Source organism: Dioscorea cayenensis, chromosome 20 (assembly GCF_009730915.1).
Source record: "Dioscorea cayenensis subsp. rotundata cultivar TDr96_F1 chromosome 20, TDr96_F1_v2_PseudoChromosome.rev07_lg8_w22 25.fasta, whole genome shotgun sequence".
NCBI lineage: Eukaryota > Viridiplantae > Streptophyta > Magnoliopsida > Dioscoreales > Dioscoreaceae > Dioscorea > Dioscorea cayenensis.
Window position 1 is genome coordinate 9,008,231 of NC_052490.1, and position 21,781 is coordinate 9,030,011.

The 21,781-nt window shown below is 35.7% G+C and overlaps 1 protein-coding gene and 1 non-coding gene across 2 annotated transcripts; both read right to left on the minus strand.

Annotated features, from left to right (window-relative positions):
- Positions 1 to 1,854: 1,854 nt before the first annotated feature.
- On the minus strand, positions 1,855 to 3,346 carry LOC120251835 (cytosolic sulfotransferase 14-like). The gene has a single exon (XM_039260490.1). The coding sequence runs from the start codon at positions 3,099 to 3,101 to the stop codon at positions 2,043 to 2,045; it is 1,059 nt and encodes a 352-aa protein (XP_039116424.1). The 5' UTR covers positions 3,102 to 3,346; the 3' UTR covers positions 1,855 to 2,042.
- A 15,639-nt stretch (positions 3,347 to 18,985) lies between these two features.
- Positions 18,986 to 19,092, minus strand: LOC120252097. The gene has a single exon (XR_005533646.1). It is a non-coding gene; the product is annotated as a small nucleolar RNA R71 (small nucleolar RNA).
- Positions 19,093 to 21,781: the final 2,689 nt, after the last annotated feature.

The window sequence follows — 21,781 nt, forward strand, 5'->3', positions numbered from 1 at the left end:
AATTGAAGCTTAATACTTTGATTTTGTGAACTCTTTTAATTGATTACTCAATCGAGTTGGAGTAATTAGTGTGGATTGAACCACTGACTAACTGTGAACTGTCCTTTTGGAGTCTTAATTGAAAATTTCATAATATTCTGATAACAGATTTGTAGGATTAGGGCATCCAATTTGAGAATTTTGTTATTTTTTTATATATACTTTTTATTTGATTAGATTAAAACATGAATATCATAGACTTCTCACAGCTATGTGGGGAAGGTTGGAGAGCTTGCATGCTCAGCCACTCACCTCATCACACATGTTTTTCCCCAGTTACAATTACATCCCACCCCCTCACCCAAAATAATTTTCCAAAAAACGGCAAACATAAAATTACTTACTGAAAAGGCTTTTCATACTTTATAAATAACAATTAAAAGTCCGGATCATTACAAAAAGGGTCTCATATTTAATTGTAACAAATATTATAAAAATATACAACTATATTTTTTAATATATTTTTATAACAAAAATATATTTATAATTGAAAACATTATAAAGTATTTAATAAAGTAATTGTTTTTAAATTTTAATTATAAAAAAAAATTAAGCCATAAAATTAAAGAAATATCAAATATTTTAAATTTAATAAATAGTTTATTAAATTAATTAATCATTTTTACCTAAATTAATTTTTATAAGTAATATTAAAATACTTAATATCAATGATAGAAAATAAGGTAATTTCATCACTCCACATACATGGTGATTATATTCCTCTACTTACAGCAAACCAAATAATAAAAAGTAAATACAACATTTTTAATTTCAACGTACAAAACAATATTAATGTTAATTTGAAATATATCATGTTCATTTGCAATGTTATTTCACTTATATTGTAATTTCACTCATCGATAATTAAGCAATCCTTAATAATATTAACCACTTCGTAGTAATATTTTAAAATAATTGTCTAATTAAAATTCAAACTTTTTGGATCTATAACCACGGTTGACCAAAACCTAGTACAACTGAATCTTTAATAGAATTGGAATTAATTTGGATAAGTTAACGACCTCTTGGTCTATTGATATTAGATTCCTTACATAAGGTGTTTATTTGAAACGAGCTCAAAATCAAACCCCAAAAGCCACACAAAGTGAGGACACATGTGTGTTGAGCTATTAATTCCACATTTATGTATCCCTAATTTCCCTTAGATGGGGAGGCGCTTGTATCACATTTGTTAAAAAAATATTATTCGATCTTGATAAAAACTCTCAATTAACCAAGTCTTAACAATTTAATTAACTAAATCTTTATGATTTTTCTGTTGGCCGTACAAATATCTGATAGAATTTTAATGTTTTTAATTTGTTAAAGTTTGATGGGAAGAAAATGAATATTTCGTAAATCACTGAAAGATTGGGTCTTCATTTAATAAATCACGCTCACCAAGAAAAAAAAATTTATTTTTGGTCTACAATTAATTATAAATATATAGAAAAAGAGTAAGTTAACTAACAAAGTATTTTGCCAAAGTAATTATGGTAAATGCAGCATGTGGTATGCATATATTATATACATATAAAAGTTAGATTCTTACAAACAGAATCCAAAATAGTGGAGAGAGGAAACAAGTGATTACGTGCTCATTACTTATTAGATAGAGTCTTAAATAAAACAGGAGGGACATTATATGAGCAAGCCTGCTAGAGGTCTGGCAAGATTAGGATGACAAGTAGTGTTGAGATTAGACCCATATTTGGTAAGGTTATCGTGATTATCTTATTGCTTTCATTCAATAACTTCACTTACACTGCATTGACTTAAATAAAATAAATAATATAATGCAACCAACGACAAAGTTACAATAATTAATACACGAGTAATTAAATTAAACACAATGATAAGCACATGCATTTGATATTTTGATTGAATCTCACTTATGACAATAATATTTGAACATCAACTTGAGCCTTAAGAGGCTCACTTGAGCATTTTCTTATTTCATCCAAGAAAAGAAAAGAAAAGCAAGCCAACTTGAGAAGAAGTTGCTATGGAAGCACAGTGCTAGACTCAAAGCTAAGACCAGATCCGTGCAGCTTCTCCTTGGTAATAGCATCCAACGACTCAGCCATCTCCATGCTCAAATAATTCACCCAATCCCCCACCTTCCCCTTCCTGAAAAAAGAAGATGGTGGTGGTCTCTTATCCTCTAAACTGGCCTTATTATCCTTGTTTACCTTAAGCTCTCTTAAGTTGTCAAAGCTACAAAGCTTCACAATGTCCTCAACTACTCCATTTTTTTCTTCCTCTGTGGAAAAAGGACATCCCATGAACTCAGCCAGTTTTTTCAAATGGCAAACTGGATCCTCCATCATCTCCTCATATCTCAAGAAGAGCACCTTCCCAGGTCTTCTCAAGCTCTCCTTCCAGTAACCCAGCACACGGTCCCAGAAAGGGCCACCAGGAGCCATCCCTTGGGAGAACAGTTGGAATGCCTTGTTGAGATCCAATCCTTCACTCTTGTCTTCAGTACTCAAGCTAATCCTCGACTTCTCAAGGAAGTGCCACAGTGATACAAACGTGTCTTTGGGATCACGGCAGAGATAAACAATGCGGCAGCTGAGAGCACTCCGAGGCAGTAAAGGGAAAGGTAAATGAGCAGCAAAGATGGTGGGAGATGGTAAGACGTTAAGATCAGGGATGGTGCGGTGAGAGAAGAGATATTCCAGAAAAGGGACACATTGATGGGGAGTGTTGCTGAGAAGAGGGTGGTCGGAGAGGGAGAAGGAGTGGCGGTGTAAGGTGGCGAAGGAGAGAGCTTTTAACCATGTGGTGCCTGATTTAGGGCTGGTAACAAGAAGGATATCGGAGGGACGAGGGTTGAAGTGGGATTGGATGGCCATGCATGCAGGAATGAACATGGCAGTTATCCAAAAGGATTGGTAGTGTTGGAGACTATATGGTGGCCATTCATTGAAGATGGGGAGTTGGGAGGTAAGCTTTTCATAGGAGCTGTAGATTTGTTCATCTCTTTCAATGTCTTGTTGACTCCTTGGTGAAAGGAAGCACTGGGAGAAAGGTGGTGCATAATTTGGTGAGCATGCCATGAAGAGATTGAGTTATAGAAGTGGGAGAATGCAGAGTAGAGTAGATAGATAGCGAGAGAAACAAAAGGATTGAGAGTTATAGTGTAGATGGATCTATCATCTATTATGCGATAGTGAACAAGAGGTGGGGAGTTGAGAGAGAGAGAGATACATGATTCACTGATCACCACCCGGTATTGTGGACAATTTATGGGACACCGGATACACGGCAGCACAGCCAAGCCTGTTCTGCATGAACCGTGTGTTGGGGGTAGACTTTGCACTTCTAGAAGGGCAAATATTTTATTTTTAATAAGATCAGTTTTTAAAATGAACGCCAGCACTAATTAGATGGAGGTACAAGTGGTTAACCATTATTGATGAGTACTTATATTGATAAACTACTATTTATCATCTTAACGTTTATGGGAGTGGCTTGCCATTATGCTATATTATTATAAAAATAATGTTTATGAGAGTGACTTGCCATTATGATATATTGTTTGCCATATTATTTATACAAATTTCTATCCTAATTCTTCACGAAATGTTTTAAAAATCCCATCATATTGTTATATCATTGTGTGACCATTTTATACAAATTTTTAGTTAATCAAATTTCAGATTAACAAATTATTTTTTTTTCCGTCTGTCTATAAATACTCTAATTAATAATCCATCTCTTAGATTAAAAAAACAGTTGGTTAATTTCCAAAATCTCATAAAAATTTTATTTTATTTTGTAAAATTACTTTTAATCTTTCGATTAATATCTCTCATTTTCTTTAATCAAATGCACATATTTTCTCCAAAAAAAAAACTTTTCTTTCTTTTTATTTATTTTCCAAATGCATTTACATTTCTTATAATCCCAACTCAAAAGAAATGAAAGTGGAAAAAAAAGGAAATTTTAAATATATATATATATATATATAGTAAATTCTAAAAGGAATATTGGAGTTGGATATTTATATAAGGACAGAAAGAGCATATTGCAAATATAAAAGTATAAGCAAACAAAAAGTATGGTTCGTTCTTAATTTTGACGTTTGGGAATGTGAAAGCAAGAATTATTCTAATGAGTATATTACATTTGCTTATTAGGTTCACATTATGGCATTGATTTAGTATGCTACACTAATTATTTTATTTTATTTTTAAATGGCCTAAAATTTGGAATTATATATATATAATAATAAAACAAACAACTTATTAATTAATTTTGTAAAACTCCATTTTCTAGAATAGCTAATATTTTTTGTGGTCAATGATGATATCACATCCTCATATATTTTAGTAAACTAAAACAAACTAAAAAGGTATACAAGAGAATTTTTATCATTTTAAAACTTGATGGACATTTCTAGTTATTTTAAGAAGATCAATGTATTTTAGTCATTTTGATTATTTAGAAAAATAAAGACATCTTGATCATTTTGGTCTGTTCAAAATGATAAATGTACTTATATCTTTTTTTTCTAAATAAAACTTAAAATTGGAGTATAATAATATTGACAATAATAATAACAATAACAATAATAATAATATTTATTAATATTACTATTATAAAAGAAATATATCCTTTTATTCTTGACTCTCTGGTGTCCCAGTTGGCGGCAAGCTAACTCAAAGCTCCAGAGGCTATCATAACTAGGGGTGTAAATGATACACCTCAACTCGCAAGCTACTCGAGCTCGACTCGGTGAAAACTCGAATTTGGCTTGGTCACAGTCGAGCCGAGCTCGAGTAGTCGAGCGAGCCGAGTTCGAGTATTGTGATACTTGGCTCCAGTGCTCGAGAGCCTAATCGAGCATGTATGTATATATATAATATTAGATTTATTTGATAAAAATCAAGGGGAAAAACTTTCGAGCTCGAGCATAATGTTTATGGTTATTTTCAGTTTTTTTTAGCTTAATCGAGCGAGCTCGAGTAGCTCGATTTGTGTACCGAGTCAAGTTCGAGCTATAAAATAAATACTTGATCGAACTCGAGCCGAGTATCGAGTACCGAATTTTCAGTCGAGCTCTAGCTCGCTATTGCTCGGCTCGAACTTGATCGATTACACCCCTAATCATAACTCCTTCCTGATTTTGCTTAAGAAAGTGGTTTAAAAATAAATATAAAAATAAAAGTCCTCCCTTACGCGCCTCTTTAACTCCATAACACAAACACCTTCAAAACTTCATCTATTTTTCAGCCAAAAAGGCAAACGAAAACATTGAAAGTGTATATATATATATTCCTAAAGATACCCTTCATATCCATGCATATATATTTCTCACCATTCTCAATCTCCATGGCAAGCATACCCACCAGCTTTCTCTCAATGCTTACCTTCACCAAAGACTCAAAAAGACAGTGAAAGAGATGAAGAAATCTACAAGTCTTATGAAAACCTCACCTCCTAACTCCCCATCCTCCACCACTGACCGCCATTTTCCCTTCTCCATTACCAATCCTGTTGGATTCCTAACGTCCTCCTGCCCTTCACTATGGCCATCCCTAAATCAGGCACCACATGGTTAAAAGCTCTGGTCTTTGCCACCTTCCATCGCCACACCTACTCCCTCTCCGATCATTTGAGAAGACTGGTTGCATTCATGGGTTGTCCTTTTTCCACTGAGGAAGAGAGAGATGGAGTGATGGAGGACCTTTTGGGGCTATGTAGCTTTGACAAGTTAAGCAACCTTGAGGTCAATAAAGGTGCTGCGAATATTGATGGGGAAACAAGGCACCAGTGGCTCCTGATTATTATTTCAGGAAGGGCAAGGTTGGTGATTGGGTGAACCACTTGAGCATAGAAATGGCTGAGAAGTTGGATGTTATTACTAAGGAGAAACTCCACGCATCTGGTCTTAGTTTTGACACTAGTAGTGCAGCTTCCATCTGTGCTTCTTCTCAAGTTTAGGGTTTTATCATCAGGTGTGTTACTTTCTTATTGGATGAAATAGCTAAAGATAAGTGGATCTATTGCCTATTGAATTTTTTTATTTTTTATTTTATTTTACGAAAAATTATTTATTAGTTCTTACAACTTTTCAAATATCCTTTCCAGTCTCTTTGACATTTCATTTTCCCAAACAGTCCCTCATTTTTCAATTTATTTATTTTTCAGTCTCTACAACTCATGTAGTCAATTTATTTTATTTAAAAATCTAATTTTTCCACGCTTACAAAATTTACTTTCCGTTTATTAAATATATTTTTTATTTAACATTGTGTGTTTACGTGTAACTAGATAAGTTTTCATTTAATATGTAACATTTTTTGTTTAATATTTGTTTTTTATGTTTAATATCTAGAGTGTAAATTTTTTGGGAGGTAACCAAACTTTGGCGTTGTTTTTTATCGGTATCCTAACTTTGATTTAGATCAAAACGGTTACACATCTATGATTCTCTTTTACCGGTAGGCCACCCAAACAATTTCGGCCCATATGTGCTGACGTGGAGGCCAGTTTTTACACACTCAACCTTTGAAATCCAAGTGTGTTTGCCACGTCTGAATAAATTTCTACGTCAGAACACTGTATTTCCACATCAGCCATAGAGTCAGTCACGTCTCCAACAATGCTTGCCAAGTGTCAATAAAGCCCCTTTCATCTTGAGAAAGAAAGAAGGAGACCGTGCTCATTGTTTGGTTCAAAAACGAGAAAATGGATGAAGAAGAGGTGACGGTGTTGGGCTTTGTCGTAAGAGAGAAAGAGAAGCTTGTGGTCGCCAGCAAGTGGTCACCGGTTGAATGGAAGAAAGCTCGCTAGTGAAGATGGCTGTTAACTGGGAGGTATGGTCCAAAGGAGAAGAAGCCCCAGCTTACCGTAAGTGCCCTTCTTTGAAATCTAAGTCATTCTGCAACTGTTTGGCTGTGTGAAGTTTGAAATGGAAGATGAACTTGAAGGTAGGGTTTGTAGGGTTTGTAGGGTTTTGTAAGGTTTGCATGGTTTTAGTCTTTACTTATCTATTGCATGGATGAGGTTAGAAATCTAGTAGATATTGTATTTTTAATAATTAGTTATAACTTGTATAGATGCAATTGTAGCAGCTTTATTATGAGTAGTGTTTGCAGGGCTTGTACTTTTTTTTCACATGAGTAGTGTTTGCCTATGGGTCTCCATTTAATTTTTAAGTTAATGTGCCATTGATTTCTCTCATCATTCTTATTAAATTAGTAGATATTGCTTAATACCAATCTCCCAATAATGCTACATGACTTAACTAAGTTAAGTGGTTAATTTGGTTGATTTGTAATGTTATTGTGTACTATTTAACTGATTTGAATGATTTGTATAGAGTGTTCTTCGTCATGGAGGACTATATTAAAATATTTAACCTGTTTGAATGCACTTGGTCTTTCTTAAAATATTTTGATTCTGTTTTTTTTACTCATGTGTAGTGTCTGACTCATATGGTCCCCCATTTAATTTGTGAGTTCAAGTGAAACTGATAGCTCCTATCATTCTTATTAAATTAGTGGATGCTTGATTTGCAATGTTATCTGAGATAACTCAGTTAATCAGTTAACTTGCTTGATATGTAATTTTGTTGTGTACTCATTAACTGATTTGGATGGTTTTATTTATTTATTTATTTTATATCATGCCATCCATGTTAATTGGATAACCAAAGTTCAGTAGTAACTTGTTTGTTTGGTTTAAATATTTGCTTCAACAAAACCTGCTACAGTACATCTGTACCTTGCTTGATATTTTGAACCAAGGTTTATAATTGAAATAAGAGTCACTGTTCGACTTGCTATTGAGATAGAGGCCTGGCCTGATTCAGTAACTTTTTCTCTTTAGTACAGAGAACACTACATTTGACTCTTGAGAACACGAGCCAAAGTTTAGTATGACAAAACCCCTTGAGTACTTAGATCTAGAGTTAAAATATGTGCAAAATAAGATTCTGATTACAAAGCTTCAACCTCTGTTAATTAATCATGTATGGAGTGTTCTTTCTCCTGTAGGACTTTGTTTCCCATGTGTTTTTAATTATTGTTATCTATTTTTAATTGATTGAAGTAAATTGTATCACTAATAGACTTTTATACATCTGTTTGGATGCAGTTGTAGTTGTATTGAATAGCCTCTTGCTATGTGATCTCTTTATGGTTTCCATTATCAATTAACAACCTGAATGTGGAAGAAAGAACTAGTTAAACAGGCTATTTAGAGACTCCATATTGAAAGGTTTAAATCCAAGTTGATTGAATGACTTTATTTATATATAGAACTTGATTCAGTTGAACTTGATTTATAATGTCATGATTAATTTGCCAGTAATATAGATTGAATGACTTTATTTATTTATATATATGTCCTGCCACCAACGTTAATTTGCCAGTTTTTAATTCTTATGGATGGCCAAGTTAATTTATATTGATGTTCTTACCCATTGCTTTGTTTTTTCTATGAAGCAGGCACTCACATGTGATTTTAATTATACATGTATAGATCTCTGCATCACCAGTATAGGTTGTAAAAACATTTGACTTTTGCACATCTGTTTATAGTGCCAGATGCTGAGCTATTAAGTATAAGGTTGCATTACAAGTTGGATGTAATAGAGGGCCTCGCTAGATACATAGACTATTGTTGTTCTGACAAAATTTTCAAACTAGAGCTAATAAGTATGGCCAAGGAATTTTGTTTAGATATTGAAGGGTCTACATTTTGGTGGTTAGATACAAGGAGTGGTGAGAAAGGGTATAAGGGGGTGAAAATTGATTTAGATGCCCTAACAATGTCAATGTCAAGAGGTGTATGTTTGCATTAATCTTCCCAGTCGTGGTAGGCCATCAGGTGTGGGATTAGGTGAAAGTATTGGGCCTGCACTATTAAAATATGTAGTAGAGGAAGAAGAGGAGGCTGTAGATGATGCAGACTTGGAGGAAATTGTAGTCATGGGTAATGATAAGGGGGAAAAAGGTTGATGAGGATGGTGATTTCCATGATTCAGACTATAGTTTTAGTGAGGAATCAGAAGATGAAGTCATAGGCAATCCTAGTAAATCTATTGCAGATGGTGATTTAGATGGTAAAGCTGCACATGATGGAAATGATGATGATGCATAATCTGACTATGTTGGTTCAGAGGAGTTACAATCCTATTCTTCCACAGATGAAGAGGCATATCTCCCACCTAGACCTAGGTATTCTGAATTTAATGATGAAGTTGACATGAAGAACCCACACTTCAAAATTGGAATGAAATTTAAAGATTTCGAACAACTTAACGAGGTTATAAAAACCTATGGAATTAAAAATAGGTATGTGATGAACTTTAGGCCTAACACCAAGAAGAAATGCAAGGCTTTTTGCAAGAAAGGGTGTCCTTTTTATTTATGGGCCTCACCAATGGTGACAGACCAAAGCACTATACAAATAAAGTTTGGAGTGCTAGAGCATGACTGCACTAGAGATCATAATAATAGACATGTTAGTGCAAAGTGGATAGCAAAGAATTACCTTAAAAATTTTAGGGCAGACCCCAGTTGGAGGTTGCTGGCATTGTGCAAGCTGTGAAAACTAATCAGGAAGTAGACATCAGTCGATTGAAAGCCTACAGAGTCAAGTGTATTGCTCGAAGATGATCTAAATCTTGTTTATAGCAATTTTTTTTTAATATTTCTCCACACAACTTGTGGGATCTAAATCTAAACTTCTCCCATGTTTTCTAATATGATGTAAAGGATCATAGATGGTGATGAGGAATCACAAATGGCTAGGTTGTATGATTATATGCTGGAATTAGTGAGGACACACCCAGGCTCAATAGTAATAATTAACTGCAATGAAGAGGTCTTCGAAAGTATGTATGTTTGCCTAGCTCGATTGAGAGCAAGTTTCTTAGTAGGTTGCAGGAAATTGGTGTCATTGGATGGATGCTTCCTAAAAGGATTGTATAGAGGGCAGCTATTGTGTGCAGTTGGGATAGATGCAAATGGTTGCATCTATTTCATTTCATGGGCTATTGTCAGTAAGGAGAACAAGGAAAATTGGACATGGTTTCTACAAATACTTGCTCAAGACCTCATGATCAATGACAGCCACCAATGGGCCTTCATGACTGATAGGCAGAAGATAAACAATTCCATTTTTCTCCAACTTATAATTTTTAATGCATTGTCCATTTTTTTCCTAATTTTTGTTATGAACTATATGATGTCTTACATTCCATATATATATATATATAGAAAATTGGATGCTTTGTCCTTGTTAGTGTCCTGGCTTTTAATGTGCATATTTAACTGGTTATGTATGTGTGCTTCTGAATCTTTTTTTCCATATGAACTGGTTATGTATGTGTACTGGCTTTTAGAGTGCATATGTATGTGTCCTAGTTTTGTTTTCCATATGTATATATCCTGGCTGTTAACAGTGCATATGAACTGGTTATGTATGTGTCCTAGCTTTTAAAATTCATATGAAATGGTTATGTACTTGTAATGTTTAGAGTGTACTTGTTAGTGTCCTGGCTTTTAAAGTGCATATTGAACTGTTTATGTATATGAGGGACTTTTAATGGATGCTTTGTCTTGTCTTACATTCCATAATTTGATTAGTTTCATAGATGTTTTGATGTCCATTTCTTACATTAAAAAAATTTCCCATTGTTATGTCTTATCATACATTCTAGATTTTTTTTGTTATGGATGCTTTATCCTTATCAGTATCCTGGCATTTAAGTGCATATTTAACTTGTTATGTGTGCTTGAATCTTCTGATTTTTTTTCACTACAACTACATGATTTTTTATATGTGCTAAATTCTTATCAGCGTCCTGGCTTTTAGTGCATATTTAACTTGTTATGTATGTGTGTTTGCATCTTCTGATTTTTTATTTTTATTTTTATTTTTGTATCTCAAAAACTCTCCATCTTGTTGTTATGTCTGTGGGTGATGATGTGACCTTACATCGCTTATCTTGGCCAAACAATAGGGGTTGATGCCTGCAATAGCTGAATTATTTCCTTACAGTGAGCATAGATATTGTGTTAGGCACATCCACACCAATTTTAAGAAGACATTTAAGGGCAAAGCACTTAAGGACCAGCTTTGGTCATGTGCTAGGGCAACTTACACCTCTACATTTGACAGAGCACTAGAGGGTCTAAAGGGAATGAATTTGGGAGTATTTGAGTACATGAAAAAAATTGAACCAAAGCATTGGAATAAATCACATTTTCAGACTAGGTTCAAATGTGATATTCTGTTAAACAACTGTGTGAAGTTTTTAATAGTTACATCTTAGAAGCTAGGACCAAGGGAATTATAACAATGAAAGAGGCAATGAGGACACAATTGATGAAGAGGATTTAGAAAATGAGAGATGCAATACAAAAAGTTACAACCCTACACTGCCCTAGAATTGTAAAGAAACTTAAAAAAATCGAAAGAATTAAGCTAGCTTGTTCTACAGCACTACATGGTCAGGTGGAGATAAATACCAAGTGGTAGGCCCAGATGGCCAATTTGTTGTGAATAAGTCTGAATGCACATGCTCTTGCTGGAAATGGCAGCTTAATGGTATCCCTTGTAGCCATTCAGTGTCAGCCATGTACTATAATAAGGAAAAACCCAAAAATTACCTTGACTCATGTTATTTGGTAAGCACTTTCATGGAAACATATAGGCACATCCTGAGTCCCACACATGATAGAGATTCATGGCCTAAGAGTGGCCAAGGTCAAATCAGAGTGGCCAAGGTCTAATCATTCCACCATAGGCAGTAAACAAGAGGAAGGGCAAGAAAACCATGATGAGGAGGAAAGAGCTAGTTGAAAATAGTGGGTTTAATAATGCAAATGTAAGCAAAAAAGGAGTGAAGATGAGATGTGGCATATGCGATGCAGTGGGGCACAACAAAAGATTCCATTGAGTGCAGAAGGTATGCACATTTAGTTTTTGGTGTTAGCTATATATGTATGGGAATAGTTCATGGTGAATTTAATTTAATTATATGCGCATGCCTACTAGGGAAACAAAGGAAGCCCAACACTCTACCCACATGTTGAAGGGACTGCAACAAACAAATAACCATGACATCATCAAGTGCCACAAATATTTACTTCACACATTCTGATTTTGGTTTAGGTTGTCCATGTCAATAACTTATTCTGAATTCTTCCCTACCAAAATATATAGACCATTCCTGGACAAAGTGAATCCTTTCCTAATAGTGATATGAATTTTTCTCAGCCAAATGACTTAAGAATGTCAACTCAGCAGGTGAGAATTGATACTAATAAATTTTTGGTGACTGCATCATTCCCTTTTGTTAAGGATGATGACTGCATCATTCCCTTTTTCATTGTAGTTTTTTCCAATCCCTGTAACCATAACACATGTGACAACTTCAAAATGAGTGGGAAATCAAAGATGGATTGTAGCAAGTGATGAACAAGTAAACCAGGTTTTGCAACCCAGGTTAGTGCCTGAAGTTATTCATATGATTTTATTAAATATACAAGAGTTACTTTAAGGCCTTCATTGTTGCTAGAGAAGCATAACAAAATTCTGAATTTAATTGTGTACTATGAGGTCTTCATTGGTAATGACTAACCAAAATGAAATTATGGATTTACTTTAAGGTGTTCAATTCTGTTGGATAATAATAACACATTACTAACTTCACTTATGTAGTTAAAGGTCTTTAGTTATGTTAGATAAGCAAAACAAAATTACTGAATTTACTTGTATTTTAGGCTTTCAGTGCTATTAGAAATCCTACCAGATCATCACCCAATGGACCAGGCAATGTTCCTATGGGAAAGTCTCAAGTGAAATGCAAGGATGGCAAAAGACCAGGCAATGCTGACAAAAAGAGAAAAGTCTGGGTGCCCCCAAGAGTTGGAACCCCTACTGGTGCATCAGATGTTTACAAAAAAAAAATCCTTGAGTAACACTAATGCTTGCAGCTCCTTTTATTTATTTATTTATTTTTGTGAAGTATAACTTCAAGATGAAATTTTAGTGGGATCATTTTTTATAAAGCATTGTCATGCAGTGCCTATGTATATACAACACTGTCTTTCCTGAATTGACTTGCAGGAATTTTTGTAAAGCACTGTCCTACAGTGCCTATTTTTGTAAAGCATTGTCCATCAATGTATTAACTTACAGAAATTCTAGTAAAGCAGTGACCTATAGTGTCCATTTTTACAAAGCTGTTTCTATGTAGCAATACTTTCATTAATAGTTTATATGTCAATTTTTACGAAGCTGTTTATCTATAGCAATACACTCTTCTCAGATTATATAAACTTCATTTTTGAAAATTTTTACACAGGTTATGTGAAGCATCCCTTTTCACTAAGTTTGCAGTTTCACTAAGTTTCATTACCTTTGCAGCATCCTTTTCACTAAGTTATGTGAAGCATCCTTCCACAAAATTTGACTCTTCCATTGCTTTTTTTCAAGCATCTTTTCACTAAGTTTGCATATCCAGAGAACATTCATTATATGTATTAATTTAAATCCAATCCTTTTAGTATAGTCAGATGCAGCTTCCAAAATTTAAGTTTGCATATATCCCACCTATGATTGCATTGTTGTTAGCATAGAAACTCCAATTTGAGTGCTTCAATTTAATCAAAGTAGAACTGTAGATGTTTCACAAACTCTAAACATCAAGATATGTATAAACAATATAGGCACAACCAGAATTACTAATACAACTGTAAAAGAAAAAAAACTTATTGAAAATAATAGACAATACAGGCACACCTACTTGAAATAACAATCACATCTACAACATGAACAAATGAAAAAATAACCCTAGATGCGCATCCCCGCAAACACATCATCAAAATTACACAAAAGAATACAAAATAAAATCCCTCAAGCTACCAAAAAACATAATGAAAAAATAACAAGGCCACCAACTAATCCTTTTGTCTTCCTTGCCAGCAATCCCTCATCCGTGACTTTAAGGACAAATCCTCTCTTTCCATTGTCGTGGTTGTGCACCACCTCTGGCCACTCTTCTCACCTTATCTCTGTGACAGTAACAAAGGAGAAAAGAGAAAAGTATTTAGATGACTAGTGTGCTGAGCTGGAAAACATTTTGGGTGATGCAGTCCACTGTTAATGTGGTAGATACACTTGGCAAACACACTTTAATTTCAAAGGCTGAGTGTGTAAAAACCGGCCTCCACGTCAACACATATGGATAGGAATTGTTTGGGTGGCCTGCTGGTGAAAGAGAATCATAGCTAGGTAACCGTTTTGATCTAAATCAAAGTTGGGATACCCAAAAAAAAAAAAAACAACGTCAAAGTTTTGTTGCCTCCGAAAAATTTACTAAATATCTAGAGGTTGTTTGGCATCGTTTTTGTTTTTTCTGTTTTGTTTCTTTTTATGTTTCATTTTTTTGTTTTGTTTTTTTGTGTTGTTGTCAATTTTTTAAAAAACAAAAAAACATGTTTGGACACAAAAGTTTTATGTTTCGGAAAGCAAAAAACACAAAAGAAAAAAAAAGTATCGTAAAATTTTGAATTATTTTCTTAATTTATATTTTTATTATTATTATAATTTGTTTATATTAGTACACAAAATTAACTTGCATTAGTAAACAAAGTTTTTTTTATATATTTTTATAAAAAATATAAAAATAATGAGATGTCAAATTTAAAAATAATGAGATGTCAAATTTTTATAAAATTGTATTAATGATAAAAAAAAGAAACACATGATATATAGATCTTTTGTGATGATTAGCAAAGATTTAAAAAGAAAAAAATTAAGGAGACTTCACAAGAAAAATCTCAAATTTCAAAAAAGAGAAGGGAGTAAATAAATTTTGAGATTGGAAAAAATCAAGAAAAAAATATGACAATAAAACGAGGGTGCACCTCTCGGAAAATTAGCTGGTATATTTTTCTAAACCATTAATGCCTATGAGGAAAAGATAGTAATTAATGAGTTTAATGAGTTAGGTTAATATTTTGGAAACTGGTGAGATCCCGCAAGCATACGGATGGTTAAGTAATACCTCTCGTGCAAGCATGAGAGGGTCGTATTCCCAAGGGCCAGAGAATCTACCCTTAAGTTTAACCTACAAGTCTGAATGATAGAGAGAATGCAAGGAAACTAAACAAATGCAAGTAGAATGCCGGTAACGAAGGCAAAATACGAGGAGTAATTAGGGCAAGGAAGTGGTCACGTATGAGGATCCCCTTAGGGGCTACTAAAGTGTGTACAATGCTAGAACTAACATACAAGTGGCTAGTTGGACCGAGAAAAGCCTAGTTTAGACCAACCCGATGGTCATGCCAATTGATCCCTAATCCGTTATGAGTATTGGATACCGAATCTCTTCCACCCAAATTCTCCTACAATTGCAATGGGAATAGTGGTTTTCTCAAGGTAGGGTTGAAACACAAGCTAGTACTCAACCCTAGAAATGGAGGGGTACAAATACCCGAAGGTCACGGTGTATTTATACATCTATCATTTCCAAGCTTAGTGAGTCTAACACTAGGACAATGGTCATGAAATCTAGTATTACGTAAGAATTGATACACAGAGTTCTCATGCATACCAAGGCATTCAAATACGCCAAACGTGGATCACAAATAAGCCAAAATGCAATAAATAGAACAAATCATCCAAACAACACAAGTTCACCACCATGGTTCACCTACATTTGGTGACCTTGGTGGTTTAGTTGCTCATAGTCAAAAGATACACTAAGAGAGTCATGCAAATAACCAAACAAAACATAAGAAAAACTCCCTCAAAGGATGGAGGCCGAAGAATCTTCCAAAGACACCACTCAAAGGGATGGCTTCCCGTCGTCTTCAACTTCCTCAAATCAAGCTTTAGGAGTAGATCTTGCTCCAAATCGTGCTCTCCTTGCCAAATCTACCTTGGAAATGCCCTTAAAGCCCTTCTTCAACTTTGGATCAACAATGGTGATGATGAGCTCTAAGAATGGTTGGCTCCCTCTTCAAGAAATGCCCTAATGCTCCTTATAAAGAATGGCTTTGGGGTGGCTTACAGTGGCTTCACAGTCAATATACGGGCCGAAAATTTCATTAAGTTGCTACATTACTGCTACAGTAAAACTGCTATAAGGATTTCCAGACTTAGAACTTTTCCAAAATTTTTGTGCTTCAGACTACAATAGTGCTGCTATAGTGTCAGGCCCTGAAATGCCTTTTTCAGTGTTAGTTTCTTCTCAAATCCGGTCGTTGAGCTCACCTAGGCTTCCTTTGTGCCTGAAACATGAAATTCACCAATTAAACCATAAAAGGGCATTGGCCCATCAATAAAATACAATAATCATGCTTACATATATGTACAAAATACATACATTTAGACATTTATCAGAAATGTTTTCAAAATAGTTGAAACATAAAAATTGTATTTCCACTTTTTTTGAAAACATAGATGTTGTTTTCAACATTTTTGGAAACAAAAATAACTTGCCAAATGTGTTTATCTTGTTTTGTTTCAAAAATTTGGAATTGGTTACAAAAACAAAAATTTGGCAACAATGCCAAACAACCCTTTAGTTTCTTGTTTACTATATTGTGTTCCTGTTTAAAAATGGTAAGGGGCATTTTAGTCAAAAGTACTTAAAAGTAAACTGTTTGAGGATGTTAGAAAAGGGAAGAACTTTTTTGAAAAATGAAATAGTCCAAGGATTTTTTTTATCAAATGAGAAAATTCGAGGGATGATATGAACAACTTCTCTTTATTTTATTGACTAAGTGGACAATCCACTGTGAGCCAGTGGTATGTGCGCACGGGTGTGTGTTGAAAGTAACATGCACCCTCACCCTGTGCATGGGAGACCTACTGTGTCTATGTCCGCCATAAGAGACCTTATTCACCATGCTTTTGGCTGGTATTTGCACACGCATCTTTAACATGAAAATAAATGTGTCTTATCACTAAGCTATACTAGTATTGGTACTATCAAAACTTTCTTTGAGCGCTCTTTCTCTCTCTCTCTCTCTCTCTCTATATATATATATATATATATATATATATATATATATATATATATAATGGCAAAAATGGAAAAAAAAGGTCAAAATATCAAAATAGTCCCTCTATTCAAATTCCGCCCTCTTAGACCCTCTAATATAAAGTCTGCCTTTTAATCCCTTTATTTTTATATTTAGAAATTTTCAATCCAATCATTAACATCTGTTATCCTATACGTCTATTGTTTGGTTATGTGGCCTACTTAATATTAAAAAATTATTAAAAAAATGAGATAAAGTTAAAATTAATATTAAAATAATACTAAATTTTCGGATCCCTTAATTCTTTGGATCCGAATCCAATCCCTATGAAGTGAAGAACTCTCACCAATCTCCACCCTCCCGTCTCCGAGGACTTGTTCACATAGCCTCTGATGAAATAATCAATGATCAAACCTCCATTATACAAGACAATGACAAGGATCAAACCTCCGTTATAGAAGAAAATAACAAGGACTGGTTCGCACGGACTTTAATGAAATACAAATAGCCATTTTGGTTGAATAGATTTCTTGCATATGATTTCAAAAATAAAATAGCCAAGAACACAACACACAAGTTTAGAAAAAAACCATAAGCAACCACAAGCAACAAACAACACTTTCTTACAAAATACCACCTTGTGTACTTGTTACATAGTGTCCAAAGAATAACAAAAGCAACATCCAATATCCAAATTTAGAGCAGAATTGAATTTTTCCTTTTTTGTGTTTTTAACCTGAAAGGATAACTCATATAGTATCTTGGAACCAACCAAAGAGACTATAAACATTGCACTTATGCTAACAATCATGCAAAAGGATCAAACCTCCATGGGAGCAGACAATGAAAGAGAGAACTAGTTGGCACAAAATCAGATCACATCAAGACCCATCTCAGTTGGATTAGTGTAGATAGCAGAACGTCTCTTTTCCCTTCTGATGTGATTTATCCTACCTCCGCGTTCCAAGAGTTCTTTGCGGTAACAATAGAGTGAAGTGCTAAGAGAGAAACTCCACAGGGGCTTAATCCTTAGTGCTGGGGCTCAATTGTAACTAGGGTCTTTCGCCTGAACTAAAGGGTTAGATCTATATTAGGGAGTAGGGTTTATCACTTAAAGTCCCCAGAGCTTCTTGCAACCCCACACAGTGTGAGGCGTCGAGAGTACTCCTTTCCGCCGGGCATAGTATAGGGTTAGTCACAATTGACCTTAGATTTGGGACCGTGTGTTATAGGATTTCCATGACTCATTAAACATCATTTAAGAGACATAATGATTGGTCATGCACTTGAAACAATAGTCCTAGAGAGAGCAATGTCCGGGTGCCCCACTTTCTATCGATTGTCTCTTTTATTATTCTCTTGCGTCTCTTTCTTATTTTCTTTTATTTCTGTTTACATTGATATTGTTCACACCACTCTTGAATCATCTTCATCATAGTTAAATAGCAATCCTTGTGTTTTTGATCACTATTCCCTGTGGATACGACTACTCACTCACTACGGTACTTTATTACTTCGATAACCCGCACACTTGCGGTACGCAATCGCAAGGGGTGTGTTAGGTTTTTGGCATCGTTGCCAAACCCGTAGTTCTTGGCACGCAGTCTAGTATTGTGCGGCCACCGATTATGGCTCAGAATTTTGAGCTTAAACCGGGCTTCATCCAGATGTTACAGCAGTCAACATAGTTTAATGGTTTGGCCGATGAGAATCCAAACAATCACATTGAGAACTTCTTGGAAGTGTGAGATATGCTTTAGATTAATGGTGTTACGGATGATGCCATCAAGTTGAGGGCCTTCCCATTTTCCTTGAAAGGAAGAGCGAAGCAATGGCTGCATTCATTACCTAGAGCATCAATCACCACATGGGAGGAGATGGTAGAAGCTTTTTTTGCCTGATATTTCCCTCCTGGAAAATATGCAAAGCTTAGGAATGAATTATCCTCTTTTGTGCAAACGAAATTGGAGTCTCTTTTTGAGATATGGGATAGGTTCAAGGAGCTCCTGCAGAAATATCCTCAACATGGGTTCCCCGAGTAGATGATTATTCAACTTTCTATAGTAGGTTGAACCTAAGCATGAAGCAGTTACTTGATGCTGCAGCAGGAGGTACCTTAGGAAGCAAGACCGTCAAAGAAGCCCGACATCTCATCGAAGATATGGCTATGAACAGTCATCAGTGGAACACACGGGATAGAAAGAAGATAGCCAGACTTCATGAGATTGATGCAGTCACATCATTGTCGCCCCAAGTCGAGTCATTGAGCAAGAAGTTAGACACTCTAACTTCTCCTAGAGTGGCGGCCGTGATGAGTTACACCATGTGTGGGGGAGGACATGCGCCATCTGATTGTCCGATTTCTATTGGTGGTACATCCTCAGTAGAATAGGTGGATTTTGTAGGCAATGCAATGAGAATAAGAAAATCCATATAGTAATACCTACAATCTGGGGTGGAGGAGCCACCCAAACCTTTCTTGGAGTAATCAAGGGCAACAGAAGACTATGGCACCACCGGGCTTCTAACAACAACAACAACAAGCCCCGAACATGGAGAATAGAGTTTCGGGATTGGAAAACTGATGACCGATTTAGAGAATGCTTTGACTAAGTTCATTTCATTATCAGATACAAGATTTCAATCGGTTAAAGCCACACTTCGCAGCCACACCACTTCATTGCACAACTTGGAAAATCAAGTGGGCCAAATTGCGAAGTCACTGTCTAAAATACCTCAAGGGAGTTTACCTAGAAACATGGAAACCAACCTAAGAAAACATGTGAACGCAATCACTTTGAGAAGTGGTCGTAAAGCTGAGGGTAGGATAACGAGTGAGAAGACCAATGTTGAGTCACCCGAGGTCGTGGAGGTTGAACAAATCGCAAAAAAGAAGGAGGTGGCACCCTCACCTTACAAGCCAAGAATCCCTTACCTTTCAAGGTTGAAGAACGACCAAAATGATGAGTAATACAAGAAACAAGAAGTTCTTGGGTCTATTCAAGCAGTTGCACATCAATATTCCATTTGTAGAGGCATTGTCTCAAATGCCTCATTATGCAAAGTTTTTGAATGACCTCTTGACCAACAAGAGGAAGTTGGAGGAGAGTACATCTGTGATTCTAGATGCTTCATATTCAGTGATGTTACAAAAGAATATGCCAAACAAGAAGAAGGACCCTGGAAGCTTTATCATTCCATGCAATATTGGTAATTTGGGTACAGATAAGGCATTGGCAAATTCAGGGGCTAGCATCAACGTCATGCCTTATACTTTCTTTCAAAAACTAGGCTTGGGAAAGCCTAGGCCCACTTGGATGGCACTTTAATTGGCAGATAGAACAGTTAAGCATCCGAAGGGCATCATTGAAGACGTATTTGCGAAAGTTGACAAGTACATATTTCGTGTAGACTTTGTAGTGTTGGATGTTGATGAGGATGTCGATGTTCCACTGATACTAGGAGGTCGTTCTTGCACACTTCCAAGGCTCTTATTAACATGGATGGTGGGGAGTTGACTTTACGAGTTGGTGATGACAAGTTGGCATACCGCCTCGCCAAAGCCATACGATATTCTCTTGATTTTGATGATACTCTTTACTTTCTTAACACTACTGATGAGTTAATTGATAAATACGTGCAGGAAATGATGTGTCCAGATCCATATGAAGGGGCGCTAGAGCAAGAAGTAGAGAACAAAGAAGTCTTATCATTTGGTCTAGAGGACAAGATGCAACCTACCCCGGGGATCATGAAGAGGATGATACAAAAAATGAAGCAAGAAAAGAGAAGCCACAAGAAGCGCCCCAAGGCTAATGGGGATATGCAAGCACGGAGTAAGGGTGATGAACCCTTGTGTAATAACAAGCTCGATAACTCCCCCTCTACTTTGAAAAGATTATGTTCATCATGCTTTCAGGTTGTCAGTAAAAGGGAAACCTTCATTTATGAGCCCCTGTGAGGTATGAAGAGGTACGTCAAGCTTAGTGACATTAAACAAGCGTTTCTTGGGAGGCAACCCAAGTCTATATAGTTTTTCTAGGTTTTAGTTTAGTACTTGCATGGATAAGAATTTTGGTATCGGTGTCTTAATCTTTTACATGCTTTTGTTGTGTTTTTCTCTTGGATTATTAGTGTTTTCATGTGCTTAACTGTGATTGGCAAAGTTTCTTGGTCACTTGAGCGTGTTATCCATGATTCTCTGGCTAGTTATTCATAGTATATACATGCTTTATATGCGTATAAGTGTGTAGAAATTTTCTGCAGAGTCTGTGATTTTTCTAAGTCATCCAGAGAAGACACATGGCCGTGTGGAATTTCCACACGGGCGTGTGTCTCCATTCAAAGCTCATCCCGAGAGGACACAGGGGCGTGTGTCTACCCTGTGAACGGCCTTGTGACGGACACACGCTCGTGGATAATTTCCATATGGCGTGTGTTTCTCTGCAGAGTTCTCAGACTCCATCCTGAGAAGACACAGGGGCGTGTGAATGCCCCTGTGGATAACCCTGTGAATGGCATACGAGCATGGGTAATTACCACACACCCGTGTGAATCTCTGCAGAGAGTTCTCCTCTATCCTGAGAGCACACAGGGGCGTGTGAGTGCCACTATGAGTAACCCTATAAGCATCCACACGCCTGTGTGAAATTTCCACAGGTGTGTGGGAACACTTAGCCAAATTTTTCGGGTGGACAGAGAAGCCATAGGGGCTTGTGGGT